The sequence below is a fragment of the Macrosteles quadrilineatus genome, unplaced genomic scaffold (genome assembly GCF_028750875.1).
Source record: "Macrosteles quadrilineatus isolate MER2022 unplaced genomic scaffold, UCM_ALF_1.0 Scaffold_3__2_contigs__length_128488019, whole genome shotgun sequence".
Classification (NCBI taxonomy): Eukaryota; Metazoa; Arthropoda; class Insecta; order Hemiptera; family Cicadellidae; genus Macrosteles; species Macrosteles quadrilineatus.
This window is the reverse complement of record NW_026542596.1, coordinates 53,736,076-53,752,868: the sequence shown is the minus strand read 5'-3', so window position 1 is coordinate 53,752,868 and position 16,793 is coordinate 53,736,076. Positions and strand designations below refer to the sequence as shown.

At 35.5% G+C, this 16,793-nt stretch overlaps 2 protein-coding genes across 2 annotated transcripts in view; both read right to left on the bottom strand.

Moving 5' to 3' along the window:
- Window positions 1-16,793, bottom strand: part of LOC128988723 (protein gustavus) — a 222,694-nt gene that overhangs the window by 179,202 nt on the left and 26,699 nt on the right. The window lies entirely within an intron of this gene.
- Window positions 3,725-5,644, bottom strand: LOC128989206 (uncharacterized). The gene has a single exon (XM_054411078.1). It carries the CDS (start codon window positions 5,642-5,644, stop codon window positions 3,725-3,727), a length of 1,920 nt encoding a protein of 639 aa, XP_054267053.1.

Here is a 16,793-nt window from a genome sequence, read left to right as displayed (position 1 = left end):
TTTTTTAACCGAAAATAATTTGACACTCTATTTATAAATAATCACGAAGAAAGTTATGTGACTATATAAAAATAAATTGTCACAAAAGCTATGGCATTTATTATTTTCTTGTGGTTTGTATATTATACAGGGTTTCCCGTAACTCTCTGGACACATGTATTGCTTAGGTCAACACAAACACATATTACCATAGGAACATGGGTCTGTGGTGCCTAGTTTTCCGTCTGTCCGTATTTATATTTTTTTACAAAAGATTTAATAACTCCTTAACGGTTTGAGTTAGTTTATTTTCGTTTAAAAGTTTACTAAAAAATCATCAACCGTTTCAAAATGGCGCTAATTTAAAATACATGATGCCAAATTTCACTGTTTTGATCCAAAACTAAATTGCATGATTTCATTTAATTACCATAAGAAAGGCATAACATGATAAAAAATACATACATTTTTATTGTGTGTTAATGTCATTACTTCGTGTAGAAATAGAAAAGACTTTTTACCACCAAAACAAAACTACCACAGAAAAAATTATCTTTCGTTCTGTATTGTCCTTGGGGATAACTATTTCAGTTTTCTTTGATTTTACCGTTAAATTATTAATCCATTATATTCAAATAACTTTAAGCCCTCATTCGACCTCATCAAACGAACGACTATTGAATTGATTTTTAATGTCCTTTTATCTAAACCGTTACTAAAACAGTTTTTGTTGTTGACGACTGATACAACCGAACAAAGAGTACATCAAAGCTAGTATGATTTTGTATAATTTAAAATCACCTATGTGCATCATATCAGTTATGAATATCATCGGACAAAAAAGTTTAAATAAATTGGTGCAGAACAGGGCAAGTTGGAATTAACTATGTTTAGCACAGTGAGGTTTGAAAATAGGTAAATAAAACGTGTTTGATAGGAGTACAAATTAGACATCACATTCCAAGTTGACACAAATTTTAGAATAAAAATGGACAAGTAGAATTGGACCATCAACAGAGCGCTCTATTGTAAATTACAAACTTAAAGGTACAGTACAACTTATTGTTAAGCTATATAACATTTCTAGGTCACATAAACCTTCATAGTGTCCAGTTACGAGAGAAATTTAAAATCTCCCAACAGCAAACTATGTGGGCGGATCATTCGATCATGTTTTGTTTGATTTTTTACAGCTACGCTGTTCCTAATCCATTGGATGCTTTTTTTTAAATAACTAGGTGGCGTTCACGGAGGCATCCACAAAATTGAGCGGAGTCATCAAGGGTTCATATTATATTTGTTATTGACCTTCTCTACCGAGCTTCATAATCATTTTTACAATTTTAAGTGAAGACAACATTTGTGTGGATATAAATATTGGTGTAATTACTTTGGCTAAAGGTTATTTTGTAGTGAAGGGGAGTATAAACACAGAGATGTCATTAGAGGCCTTTTCGGAGGCCTGCATTTACATTACAAGTTTAAAACCTGTGGGCAATAAGCATACATTTTCTATACAAGACATATAATATACAACAGGGTTTTGACCACTCACTTCCACACAACCAAAAGAAGTCAAAACCCACGAACAAATTCTTCAAGTTGAAATTACCACGTGTACATTGGTTTGGTTAAAAACAACTACTTATTTCAACCAATTCAAGAGATCTCGTCATTTCAGGGTATAAAAGTGATGCACTATGCATATTTTCACACTTAGCTTTCTATGATCACAGACGGGGTCGGGGACAACCGTTGATATTCGTCGCCAAGTATATTTGCTGCGTAGGCGACGTAGACCTGAGCTTAAGTGATGAATCCACTGGACCAAGGCCAACACTGCGCCGCAAGAGTGGAATTTAATTTGTTGACAACATTCGAGGCAACATTTATAGCGAAACTTTTCGCTTTTCTTGAGAGGAATCTTGTTTATCGTTGTAAACATCAGCATTGAAACACACAGGCCTCAGGAATACATCATTGAAATAGTTTCTAACCCGCGTCCACTATTAAATCTTAGTTCAACCAACATTAACTTTGTGAATGCAGTAAAATGAAAATCATTACCATAGGATTTTTTTACTCTATTTGTTTTACAATGGTTTACACTGACTGCTTTAATTATTTTTGTCCTCCCTAAAGTAGTTAATTAAATGACTCAATTCTTAACATAATATTACGAAAATTAAATAAAAAATTGCATTGCTACAATCAAAAGTGAGTCGAAATATATTTACGAAGATAACATTACTCTTGGGTCAGGTTGATGAAGACTTTTAAGCTGAAAAGCTACTGTTTTTCATAGGATCTTGATAAATAGTCTACAACCAAAACTGGAGACTCCATTTAAATGAAGCTGCTACACAATGGATGTATATACTGTTACCAACCTTAAGCGACTTTTCCTAAGCTGGATAAAAGACAAGTTATTGGACTGGAAATCCATGTAAGGATGAAATTCGATTTGGTATGCCAATTGAAAAAAGGTAATATGAATACTGTGCCTTGAATGGCTAACCTCGGGTTAATGCAATAAAGCATAACGATATAACATCACACGCATGCATTTCCTACAGCTATGCGTGGAATACATAGCTTATATTGATGTAGATGTAACATGACATATTTAGTAAAAAATTTCTTAGTTGTTTTAAGTTTATTTTAATCCTTACCAATGTGGAGTGAATCATAAAAACATCTTTTTGCCGAAAACCTTGCTGAGCAGAACAAAAGCATCAAACAAAACTGTCTGAACAAGTAAAAGTTGGTAATTAAATAAATGTTATAGTTTACACGTTTCAACAGTAGAACAATACACAAAGTTTGACCATTCATTCGAGTTATCCGACAACTATTGGGATCCCAGTTCAAGACTGATAAACTTTATTAAAACAAAATTAAAATATAATATCCGTGCATTGTAGTTTTTTTTTACCTTTAGAAAAACAAAGTACAGTATATTGTTTGCTGTTTGTGGACCAATAAAAGCTAAGTTTTCCTAAATTAAAATCTTTAGAAATAAAGAAAAAGTAACAGTGTACTAAACAAATTATGTTAATTACATTAACATTGTTTTATTTACACACAATCAATAAAATTATCCCTGTTAAAACATTTACAGAGCTCCATAAAAATACCCGATCAACCAAAACAATAAAAAATGCAAATACCTAAATTTAGTTGTTGAATGAACAATGCTAATCAAATGTCACACAATTTTGATTTTAAATAAAATAAAAACTACTTAAGGAACTTAACATAAGTTAAAAAAGAATTCAAAATGTAACCAATTGTAACAATATCGACCAATAATTGTAAAAAGGACCGGAAGACATCAGTAATAACCAGGTCCAAATTATTGTGGTCTTGTGAAAGTATTCCGGAGAATAATCATTGATCTAAGCACCAAACGGGCTGGATGCAAACGAAGAAAAAGTTCGATACATCAAACTGAGAATTGTTTACCAAATTTTCTCGGAACAGTATCCCATAAACTTCCCCGCTTTACATGAAGTAGAAACGTGAATAAAGAATTTAGATACTGATGGATAAACTTAGATTGAACGATAGATGTAGATAGATAATTAAGAGAGAAAAACTAGATGATGTTTTTAGTGGACTGTATTTCTTTAAACTGAACAAAAAGTAAACATGATATAAATTAAGACCAGCTGTTAGAAACAGTGAATTAGAAAAAATAACTTTAAACATTCTCCCCCCCATTGCACCGAAGGAGCAATAAATATTAATCACTGACTTCAATTGGAAGAGGACAAAGCTTGACTATTGGTCTTTTCAATGAGGTACTTGATGTTCTCAGAGTGGCTACTCGGGTAAGTCCATCACGACCTGGATGAAGTTCAGTCACTCTTGCTAGCGGCCACTTTGATGGTGGTAATTGCTCATCAACAACAAGAACAACTGATCCGAGTTTTATTGAACAGGAAGGAAATCTCCATTTGTATATTGCTTGAAGTTGTTGAAGGTACTCCCGAGACCACTTCTTCCAAAATGATTCCAACATTTGGCGAGTTAATTTCCATCGAGTAAGTCTTGATGTGGGTTGGTTTTCTTGATTAGGTTCTGGGATAGTAGTTAAAGATTCGCCAACTAAAAAGTGCGCAGGGGTTAGGATTGCTAGATCGTCTGGATCTTCTGTAAGCTGGCAGAGAGGGCGAGAATTGAGTACAGCTTCTATTTGTACCAGCACTGTCGAAAATTCTTCGTAAGTTAGTAGGTGGGTCTTCATAACTCTTTTGAGATGGTATTTAACTGATTTAACACCAGCTTCCCAATGACCTCCAAAATGTGGAGCAGCAGGAGGGTTGAATTTCCATTCAGTTCCATCATTAGCAAGCAGGGGTTTGAGTTGACCTGATTCTGCTGAAGACGATGAAAACAACCTTTTCAGTTCTTTGTCAGCTCCTACAAATGTTGTCCCGCAGTCACTCGTTAAAGTAGCACAGATGCCTCGACGGCTGGTGAATCGTTTGTAAGCCGCTATGAAGGCTTCTGCTGAGTAGTTGGAAACCAACTCTAGATGAATAGCTGAGGTCGCCGAGCAGATGAACACCGCAATATAACCTTTGTAGGTTTTTGCTCTCTTTCCATGCCATGTTTTGACTACAAAAGGGCCTGCGTAATCTACACCAGAGTGCAAAAAGGGACGTGATGGTGATGTTCTTGTAGGAGGAAGCTGCCCCATTAATTGTTGAGCTCTTTGAGAGCGATAACGAGCACAAGTAACACACTTTAACAGTTCTCGTTTGACGATAGGTCTACCTCCAACAACCCAGAACTTCTGACGAACGGTTGCAAGTGTACAACGGGTGCCACTATGCAGAGTCCTGAGATGAGCATCATCTATCACTAGTTTTGAGAACTTAGAATTCTTCGGAAGGATATAAGGATGCTTTGAATCATATTCTAATGAAGATTGTTCAAGTCTGCCTCCAACTCTCATTAAACCAGTGTTATCGACAAAGGGGTTAAGACTTATAAGATTAGATTTTTCTAAAGGTCTGTTGTTTTGTAACCGCGCAAGCTCATTTTTGAAGGCATGTTTTTGAATGAGTTTTACCCACAACAAAAGGGATGAGTTGAGATCTTGAGGAGTTAAAAAAGATTGACAATTAGTAGGGATGGATTTTTTTGTTTTGGCAATGAACTTTTGACACCAGGCAGTAACACGTAATAGTTTTGACAGTGTTGAGAAGCGCTCTAGCATTTCTGGTTCTGGTTCAAAGTTTAAAATGTGGCAAGTTGATTGAGGGATTCGCAGTTCAGATTTCGCTGCTTGAGCTGGATCAAACGTCGTGGATGGCCATTCATAAACATCTTTATTCAGCCACGGAGGACCCGTCCACCAAAGCTTATGGTTGCTAAGGATTTTAGCAGTAACACCTCGTGAAGCACAGTCGGCTGGATTTTCATTTCCTGCTACATACCTCCACTTAGCGAGCGGTTCTGTCTCTTGTATAACACTTACTCTGTTACGCACAAAGTCTTTCCATTTTGAAGGTTGATTTGTGATCCAGGTTAGGGAAACCATAGAGTCAGTCCATAACCATGCTTGGGTAGATTCTAAGTTGAGCATTTTCCGAACATACTTTACAAGTTTTACTAGTAGTGTAGCAGCAGTGAGTTCCAGTCGAGGAATCGACATTGTCTTGAGAGGAGCTACTTTAGTTTTAGAAATAACTAAACTAACAGTGATATTTTCACGATTAACGATTCTTAGGTAGACTACAGCACTCATTGCAAGCTTAGAAGCATCTGAAAATCCATGAATTTCTACCGAAGATAGTTGGGTAAGACCAAGATAACGAGGTACTTTAACTAATGGCAAATATTGTAGGTCAGCTTCAAGGAGTTTCCATTGGTCTTGCAAGTGATTAGGTAAAAGTTGGTCCCAATGAATTTTTACTAGCCAAAGTTGTTGCATAAAGTGTTTGAACCTTATGATAATAGGAGAGACAAAACCCAAGGGATCGAATAACTGACCTATTTGAGAAAGAACGTTTCTTTTCGTGCATTTGTCTTTTGGACTTAGAGTAGGAAGAAACTGAAAATCGTCGCTGAATCGATTCCATGTAAGTCCAAGAGTACGTATACTGGAGGATTTGTTTATCAATAAGGAATTGCCTTTTTCGCAATTACTTTCCGATATGTATGATAGTACATTTTGATCATTGCTGATCCACTTCTGTAAAGGAAAACAACCTAATTTGCAAAGCTCGTCAGTCTGTTTTACTACTTCTCTGCACTCTTCAATCGAGTCTGCACCACCAAAAATGTCATCCATATATCTCCCTCTTGTCAACATTTCACTAGCTTGGGGATATGCATCACCGTGATCGACGATAAGCTGATTCATTGTTCTTAGGGCGAGAAAAGGAGCGCATGATAACCCATATGTAACAGTCTGTAGTTGAAATTTTCTAAGATGACCATTTTCCATCCAGAGAATTCTTTGAAGATCTCGATCACTAGGATGTACTAGAATCTGGCGATACATTTTCTCGATATCAGTGGCAAATACGAATTTATAGCGCCTAAACCAAGTGAGAATATCAGGTAGTTCTGTTTGGAGTTTTGGACCACTGTAGAGTACGTAATTCAAAGATAATCCTGAACTAGTTGGGAATGAGGCATTGAAAACTACTCTTAATTTAGTCGTCGTGCTAGAAGGACGCAAAACACCATGATGAGGTAGGTATTATATGGGAATGGTAGAATCTATTTCTTCAATAGTTTCAGACATGTGACCAAGGTCCTTGTATTCTTCTATGAAATTAGTATATAAGTTTTTGTACTCAAGATCGTTTGAGAGACGAGTATTTAGCTTTGTTAAAATTTGAAAGGCTGACGATTGAGATTCTCCAAGCTGATTGACTGTTTCCTTCAGGGGAAGTCGGACTTGATAGCGACCGGAAGGTTCTCTAGAAAAGGTTGATTGATAATGTTCCTCACATACTTGATCATCAGGAGACTTGACTGATTCTTTAATTTGAGGAATTTCTTCCTGTACCCAAAATTTTTGAAGAAAATCATCAAGTTTGTTTTCAATCAAGCAATGAAACATTGATGAGGTAGATTTATTTTCCGTCATTCCAGTAGGTCCAGACAAGATCCAACCGAAAATTGTTGCTTGTGCTACTGGGGAGAGGGGTGGACCTTTAATTAGACCAGGAAGGATAATAGACGTGTAGATGTCTGCTCCTAGGACTAAATCTACAGATTCAGACTTCATGAAGGCAGGATCAGCTAGTTGAAGTCCCTTTATATGATTCCACGATGAATGATTTGGTGTTATCGATGGCAAATTTGATGTGAGATTTGAAAGGATGTGACAAGATAAAGAGCAGCTAACTTTGGTATCATACAGAGAACTAAGATTGATTGAAACTATACCACGAGTGGTTGGGGCTTGATGTCCACCGATACCAACAAGAGATACTGAGGAGTATGAACGCTTCAGATTGAGAGTTTGTACTAAGTATTCACTGATGAAAGAGATTTCAGATCCTTGGTCGATTAAAGCTCTGGCAATAACACTATTTCCCTCAGGACCAATTACCTTAACTTGAGCGGTTGCTAGGAGCACAGATTGTCGATTAATTTCCTTAAATGGAAGCATGTGATTAGAGGAGACGTGTGAGCTTGATGATGTGTTATCTGTAGATGAGATGAATTTGTTAGGGATGAGAGAACTTGACTTTTATATATGAGGTATATTTGTAGTCTGGCTAACAGCGTCATGAATTAGAGTGTGATGTCTTTTCTTACATTGTAAACAAGATTTATTTGAGCGACAGTCCTTTAACAAATGTGAACCAAGACAGTTGAAACATAATCTTTTGTTCACAAGAACCTCTTTTCGTTGACTAGGTACTTTTTCACGAAACTCCTTGCAAAATGCTAAATAGTGATCTTTACTACACAGTTGACAATCATTTCCTATATTGGACTGAGATTTTGCTACAATTTGTGCTGAATGTACTTTAAGATTTTGATGAGGTTTACCTTTACATTGTAGTGTAGTTACCGTTACATCGCTTGGTGGTGTTGCTCGTGACTCAATACTTTCCAGGGCTCGAATACGACCTTCGATGAAGGTCTGAAGATCTTCTAGGGTGGAGGGTTCTGTTGAGACTCCGTAACGAATCTCCCATGCTTCGTGTGTCTCTGGGTCTAGTCGTTGAACAATCATGTACACCAAGATGTGATCCCATTTATCTGTAGGAGATCCTAGCGCTTTGAGGGAACCTAAAGACTCATTGATAGTAGACATGAGGTGATTGAGACCACTAGCAGATTTATTTTCTAGAGGTTTTAAATTAAATATATCATCCAAATGCCTTTTGATTAAAACACGTTTGTTTTCATATCTAGTCACAAGTTTTTCCTAAGCTGGCATGAAATTTTTTCCTGTTATTTGGAAATTGGTTAGCAATTGAGCAGCATCACCTGACAAACTGGTTTTGAGATAGTGTAACTTAGCTACATCAGTTAAGTTAGGATTTTGGATCACCAGTGAAGAAAAAAGATCATGGAAAGGTTTTCAAGACTGGTAACTTCCTGAGAATTGAGGTAGAGATATTTTAGGTAGTATAGGTTGATTTGATTTACTCATAGAACTAGATGTATTGATATCAGATGTGCTTTGATTTTGTTGAGAATTTACCGATAGCTCATCTAAGAGAACAAGCATTGCAGATTTGCTTACCATATATGCTTCAAGTGCTTGACTGTAGTGATCTTCATTTATGTAGGCTAGGTCTTTTAGTATGTCAGCTTTTGACTCACATATTTTCTCGTGATCCCTCTCGAATTTCCTCCATTCTGCTTCGATAACATCAATCCGGGTTTGTACTTGAGGCTTCAATATAGTTGTTATATCCTTTTCCTTGAAATAGTCTGTGGCTTTTTCTAAGATTTTTAAGCGTGTTGCTTGAAGACCTAGTTTGGATTCTAGGGACATAACTTCAACTGAGAACAGGAAATTTTCTTGATTACTTTTATAACTGAATTGAAAAAATAACTGTTAATTACTTATTTATTCCGGGTCAGAAGGACCAAATGAATAAAGAATTTAGATACTGATGGATAAACTTAGATTGAACGATAGATGTAGATAGATAATTAAGAGAGAAAAACTAGATGATGTTTTTAGTGGACTGTATTTCTTTAAACTGAACAAAAAGTAAACATGATATAAATTAAGACCAGCTGTTAGAAACAGTGAATTAGAAAAAATAACTTTAAACAAAACGCCTCTTTAAACTTAATCAGGTTTCAATTCAATTACACCTATAGATACACAGTAGGTACTATATACTGTTGGGGATATTAGTTGAATCAGCACGTAAGCAATACAGGTAAGCTTGTGCTGATTGAGACCATTGCATAGCGACCGCCTGATCGATGCTGAACCATACAACATGCGATAGTACTAAGTAAATAGGATACGTGTAGGGTAATGTACTATGCGTGTATCCTTAGTTACATCCGCAATACATGGTCAATACGGTGAAACAGGGTGTAAGGACATAGGTGCGTGTATATAGGGTGACAGGTATTAACAGGATACAATGCAGCATATTCGCAATGTTATGATGTAAAATACCCCCGCGGAAGCAAACCTGCCGACTAATCGAATTTCCATTTGTCTTAATTGATTTTAAATTAAATTTAAATAGCATTAAGTCCTTAGTTTGCTGCTACAATGAACCTAATAAAGTGTGAATTTTAGTAAAATATTAATAATTTAGTATAAGATAAATAAATTTGCCAAGTTTGATCAAAATATACCCATAAACATGCAAACTACAACATATTACAATATTCTCCATAAGAATAACATGGGAATTTTAAATTCTTCTTAGATTCTTTAATATACTTTTTTTCTCTCTCTTTTAAAAAGGTCTAGAGAGAAATTCTGTGTTTTGTGGGTCAAAAATTAGAAAAACCATGGTCCAATCATGCTGGTTCGCGAAATCATTCAAGGTTATCCCGCCTTACACCATTAAACCAAATTTTATCAAAATCTGAATAAAATTACTCAAGTTATTGTGTTCACAGACACATGTAAAACTATACATAAAAATATACACATTTAAACGAATGGTGTTTTTGGTCTCTGGGTACATCAAAATGAAAAAGTAAATCGGTCCCGGGCCTAGGTCTTGCCTACGGTAATAGCTCAATAGGCAAATTCGCTAAAATCATCACAAAACCGAGTACAGCTTGATACATAATAGTAAATCTTGGTCACGTCATAGAACACTAGGCTCCAGCAGGGAAAGGTTTTTAACCGTCTCCAGGCAAGGCTTACAGATCCATTGGTGTTTGGAGGTCCTGTATTTGAACCGCAGACTTAGCTCCCTGAACTCTACCGCTAGACCAGCTCGCTAGTTTGTAAAGGCGAGCGTAAGAAATAATCACCATGTTATTCAACGAAAAAGCATGAGAGCCTACTGACAATTTTTCAGATCATTTAGTTTTAAATTGTTGCTTAATATTCGACATTTCTTTGAAGTACGTAAAAGTACTCGCGTAAGTAACTAATTTATATGTAAAACCCATTACAGATTTAAATGTTCACGATAACTTGGATAACTGGAATACGGGGTAACTAGGATAACTTGGATTCTAGATTCCTTCCTGATAAACTCGACAACCTCTGGGTCCCCAAATTGTCAAGTTAGTGAGGTTTCATGTATGTTACTTATTAATTCCACCTTTGCCCAGTTTGAATATGGCCTATTTCTATTTCTCTCTACATAGGGAAATGTCATGGTATCACAACTACTATTTCTGATTAAAGTACACACGTAGTAATTTGGATATATATTCATGCTAACATGATACATGCCCGTACATAATATCAGGTAGTAATTTAATCATAAGGTAATTACAGTGTGGGTCAATACATGTAATATTAGGTATCAGGTATTACCAGATATGCTGGTGGGGAGGGGGGGGGGGGTAGGACGACAAACAATGTGATATAACAGGTCAATTATGTGCTTCTATAACAAGCCATTGTCCTACTCCCTCCCTTGGCATTATACCACCTACCCTGCACGTTCATAGCCTGTGTCACGGTCTGTTAATATTTTAACTAGTCCAGATTTTGTTTCTATGCAATTACTGGTTTTTATATTAAATTTTGAAATACGAATCCTATTGATGGTTCTATTTACAACCACGAAGAGAATTAACTTTTTATTATTCACTCATCCCTGCACCCATATTTTGTCGACTTGAATAAAAATATACAGGGTGTTAAAAAAAGGTGGGGACATATTTCACCTAGTGATAACTTGGGTCAAAATAAAGAGAAACATCAACAATAACATGTTTTCCAAAATCGCTTCGTAAACCAGATATCAGCCATTTTTGTATTTTTACATACACATTTCAGAGTTTTTTCAACCGATCATTATGAAGCTTGATATGTATGTGAAGGTAGAAGAGATCCATGTCAAATGATCATCTTGATTCAACTTAAAGCCTCAAAATGGCAGCCATTTTTTTTAAACTTAAATTACTCAAAAATAACAGATTTTATGAAAAAATGTCAAGAATACTTTTATTTATCCTTTTTAATTCCCTATCAAACAATATCAAGTTCAAAAAGATGAAATAAGAATAGCTGAAATATTACGATTTTTAGTCGTAAAATGGGGCAAAACTGACTAGCTTAGCCTCTTTCTACCCCATTTTACAACTAAAATTCGTATCAGTATTTTTACCTTTTTGGTAGCCTAAGGTGTCCAAATTCTTATCTCTTGCGAGACGCGTTTCGCATTAATTACAATGCATCTTCAGTCGCTGTCACAGGCTTCAACATTGCCCATATAAATGGTTGTCACAGTTTATAAAACATATTAACACAGCCGTACAGTTCACAAAACACATACATATATACAATTTTACGACCATGGTCACACACGTACTGTACAAGCGAGCGGGAGAAGACACGCGATACCGCACAAAGTTGTAGGCCTACTGGTCATTCCTCCCTTATCTTGTCTTAATCAGCTGTTGTGTTATCCGTGGTAACCTCTTCCCCCTCTAGTTTACTGTACAGACGATAGGTAACTTTATCAGAAAAGTCTTCTTTAACATTCAATAAGCAATGTTTACCCATTGAAGTGACCTTTTTGAAAATAAAATACTCCTCCCATATTTTCGACCTTTGAGCGTTATCACAGGCTTTTAGCACATCTAGCGATTTATCAAAACTTATATTGTGGGAAGGATGTTCTTTCAGGTGTTGGGCAACTTTGGACGTGGGATTTTTTTGGTTTCGGGCGTTATGCTCCTTAAAACGTTGTTTGAAAGATCTATTTGTTTGTCCAATATATTCTTTATCACAATCATCTCCATCATTGCATTTAATAAGATAAACCCCCTTGTCAATACTATGTTTTTCTTTTTGTTTCATACCAATATTCCTGCTTATTTTATATCCCGGCATGTAAGAAAACTTCTTAAAAATATTACCTACGTGAAGCGAGTTTGAGGCTACCAAAAAGGTAAAAATACTGATAATAAATAGGTGTCTAGGCTAATATCTACAAATATAATGGCAAGCCAAGCCTTATCAGCCAAGCAATTGACCAACAGGTTAAAACATGAGAAAATAAAGCATATGAACACAATGCTAAGTATTGGTTTTAATAAATCGTGCAGACGGAAAAATATTATTCCCAAATATATTAAGATAGGCATTAAGAATAAATCTGAGGCAGCACGGAAAACTTTAAAACAGGCCAAACAGCTTTGGCTTACAAATGAAATTAAATGTTTGTACAAAAAGGCGTCTAACCTATTAAGCAATGTTAAGTTACTAAGAACCAAAATCAGAATGACAATGGAAAAACATGACTTTGATGAGACTATGGCTAAAATAAGTGAATGTGTTCTAAAAAAGAAAAAGTTAAAATTGGAAATCCTTCACAAAAAGTTGACACAGCTTTCCAGTAATAAATATAATTCTGGTCCCAACGTGCATGCCCATGAGTTTTATCCTAGAACTTTAAATCTAACGGATATAAGTTTTGATAACAAAGAAACTGAATTTTTGGGTAAATTAGAGAAATACAATCCTCCACATAACCCCGTAAAAAACTGTGATGTAAAAGAGTTAATTATGGAAACAGAATTAGCACTATCTTTTGTAGATAAAGAAAAGCAAAATAAAATAAGGTATGAAGCCACTAATAAAATCGAAAAACTTGCCAACAAACCAGAAAACAAATACAGAAAAGAAAAGTCTGCTTATTTAGAAGATAAGAAAACAATCAATAGTATAAAAACAAAACTTGTTACTAATGAAGCCACAGTAGTTCAGGCAGATAAAACTACTACGTCTGTGATAATGAATGAATGTGATCTAAATGAGAAGGTTAAAGATTATATAGTAAAAAATGATATTTCGGAAATAGGTGACAAAACTAGACAATACAACCAAAATATTAAGTCTTTGTTGAACAACAGTTGTGTGATAGGTCCCATAACGTGCAAAACCCTGTACAATCCACACTCTAAAGCTCCTACATTCAAACCTCTGGTAAAAACACATAAGCCTGGAAATCCTATCAGACCTGTTATTAACTCTATAAATGCTCCGTCATACAAGTTGGGAAAGTATCTCTGCAGGTTAATAAAATCTAGAATAGACATTAAATCTGACCTTACATGTATAAACTCTAGGGATTTTATCGACAAAGTAAAACATGTAAATATAGATAATAATCACACCCTAATAACTGTGGACATAGATAATATGTACGGTAACATTCCCAGATCTGAAGCAATCAGCGCCTTAAAACTAAAACTAATAGAATGTAATAAATTCTCTACTGATGAAATTGATGATATAGTCAGTATGGTAAAGGAGATCGTGGAGCAAAACTATTTTGAATGGAATAAAACCATTTATCAAGACCCAAATGGCCTACCTATGGGAGGTCCACTATCTGCCTTACTTGCAGAAGTTTACTTACAACAGTTTGAATCAAACTATATTATCAATGAAGCAAACCCCCACAGTAAGAAAATTACATTTTACCGAAGATATGTAGATGATTGTTTTATTATCATAAAAGGTACACACAGGCAAGCTAGTGTAATGCTCAACTATTTTAACAACATTCATCCTTCTATTAAATTCAAAATGGAAGTAGAACAGAACAACTCCATTCACTTTCTAGACGTAAACATTTTAAAATCAGATGGCACGTTAGAGTTTGGTATTTACAGGAAGGAAACCCAAACAGATTTAGTTATTCCAATGGACTCGAATCATCCCATGTCCTACAAAATGGCTGCCCTCAGATCTATGGCATACAGGCTTTTAACTTATAATTTGTCGCCCGCAGAGTTTCAAAAAGAAAAATCAATTATGAAACAAATTGCCTACAACAACGGCTACAATACAGATTTAATTGATAACATGATAAGGAAAGCCAAGTTTAAATTATCAAGGCCACTAACAGATGAGAGGACTGGTGAACCACACAAGTTCATCCCTTTCAAATATGTAAACAAAAACTCGCTTCACGTAGGTAATATTTTTAAGAAGTTTTCTTACATGCCGGGATATAAAATAAGCAGGAATATTGGTATGAAACAAAAAGAAAAACATAGTATTGACAAGGGGGTTTATCTTATTAAATGCAATGATGGAGATGATTGTGATAAAGAATATATTGGACAAACAAATAGATCTTTCAAACAACGTTTTAAGGAGCATAACGCCCGAAACCAAAAAAATCCCACGTCCAAAGTTGCCCAACACCTGAAAGAACATCCTTCCCACAATATAAGTTTTGATAAATCGCTAGATGTGCTAAAAGCCTGTGATAACGCTCAAAGGTCGAAAATATGGGAGGAGTATTTTATTTTCAAAAAGGTCACTTCAATGGGTAAACATTGCTTATTGAATGTTAAAGAAGACTTTTCTGATAAAGTTACCTATCGTCTGTACAGTAAACTAGAGGGGGAAGAGGTTACCACGGATAACACAACAGCTGATTAAGACAAGATAAGGGAGGAATGACCAGTAGGCCTACAACTTTGTGCGGTATCGCGTGTCTTCTCCCGCTCGCTTGTACAGTACGTGTGTGACCATGGTCGTAAAATTGTATATATGTATGTGTTTTGTGAACTGTACGGCTGTGTTAATATGTTTTATAAACTGTGACAACCATTTATATGGGCAATGTTGAAGCCTGTGACAGCGACTGAAGATGCATTGTAATTAATGCGAAACGCGTCTCGCAAGAGATAAGAATTTGGACACCTTAGGCTACCAAAAAGGTAAAAATACTGATAATAAATAGGTGTCTAGGCTAATATCTACAAATAAAATTCGTAATCTTTTAGCAATTTCTTATCCGATCTTCTTGAACTTGATATCGTTTGGTAGGGAATTAAAAATGGTAAATAAAAGTATTCCTGACATTTTTTCATAAAATCGACCATTCTTTTGTAATTCAAGTTAGAAAAACTGAAATGGCCGCCATTTTGAGGTTTTAAGTCGAATCAAGATGATTTTCTTTCCTAACAAGGATGGCTTCTACCTTAACATACATACCAAGTTTCATAATGATCGGTTGAAAAAACTCCAAAGATAAAAATTTTTATGTTTAAAATACGAAATGGCGGATATCTGGGGCGAAGCAATTTTGGAAAATATACATCATTCACTCAAATTCGGCTTAAAATACGCGAATGCGAGTAAAATCCAAGTCCCTGGTGTTTCAACGTTGCATGAATCTAATCTGCAATATCCTTCAATTACAAGCTATAAGATTATTTACCTTTTTTTTTAAGGAAATTAATGCTTCAAAATAGATTATATCAGTTTGCTATTTTTTAGTCAAGCATAACCCCAATCGAGCAATCAACGTGTAGAACTGTTAGAAGTTGCAACATTTTACAATATTTCCGCCGTTCGGTAAGAGTCCAACTTTACCCGCTTGGCCAACGCGGTAGAACAATGGATGTCAGTTATACAAGTATCTCACCTTTGCATAACCGATAGTAGGGGAAAGTCAGCCAAACAGCGCACGTAGGCCCGCCAATGTCACTTTCTAGTCACCACACTTGGCCCAAGTTTACTGTAGTTTGTCGTAGTGTCGATAACAAATTAACTCAATTGACAGACGCGATTTAGAAACCTGTGTTGCATTAGCATTACTGTTAATCACACAAACTAATCGACAGTTTCAATGGATGATTATCCTAAATGCAATTCGCACAAAGATCTAAGTAATAATAATAACTAGAGGTCGTCCCAGTGGTTGACACACGTAACTATTTTCACCTCACGCTGTAAATAACACATATGATGATTGGAATTTCTTCAATTTGTTTTGATTTTCTGTTTATATTTCATTGTTATTTCGTCACCTTTATTACTAATTTGCAACCCAAATGACCCATGTTATATTTTTATATTTTAAATTCATTTTTTGAGCTTATTTTTTAGTAAATTTTAATATACAAAGGGATTCTGCACATCTACAGGAACATATCTTTCCAACGGTACGCGTAGATTTTCCCTGCGATACACACGAGCGGAGAAAAAAGGTTTTAAAGAAACATGCTTGCCTATTAATATATAGATAACTGGGACGGGTGGCGTCGTCGTCGTCCTGTAATCCAGCTACTAGGAGGTTACGAATTGTAGATATTTATAGGCATGCACTGTGGATGCGATACTCCCTGGTGTGGATTAACATCTGCGCGAGTGAGTACTACGACTATCCGCAGTACTATCCTGAAAATTAGACCAA

Coding starts and splice junctions, on each gene's coding strand:
- LOC128989206 (XM_054411078.1), bottom strand. CDS start 5,644: ATGTCGATTCCTCGACTGGAACTCACTGCTGCTACACTACTAGTAAAA.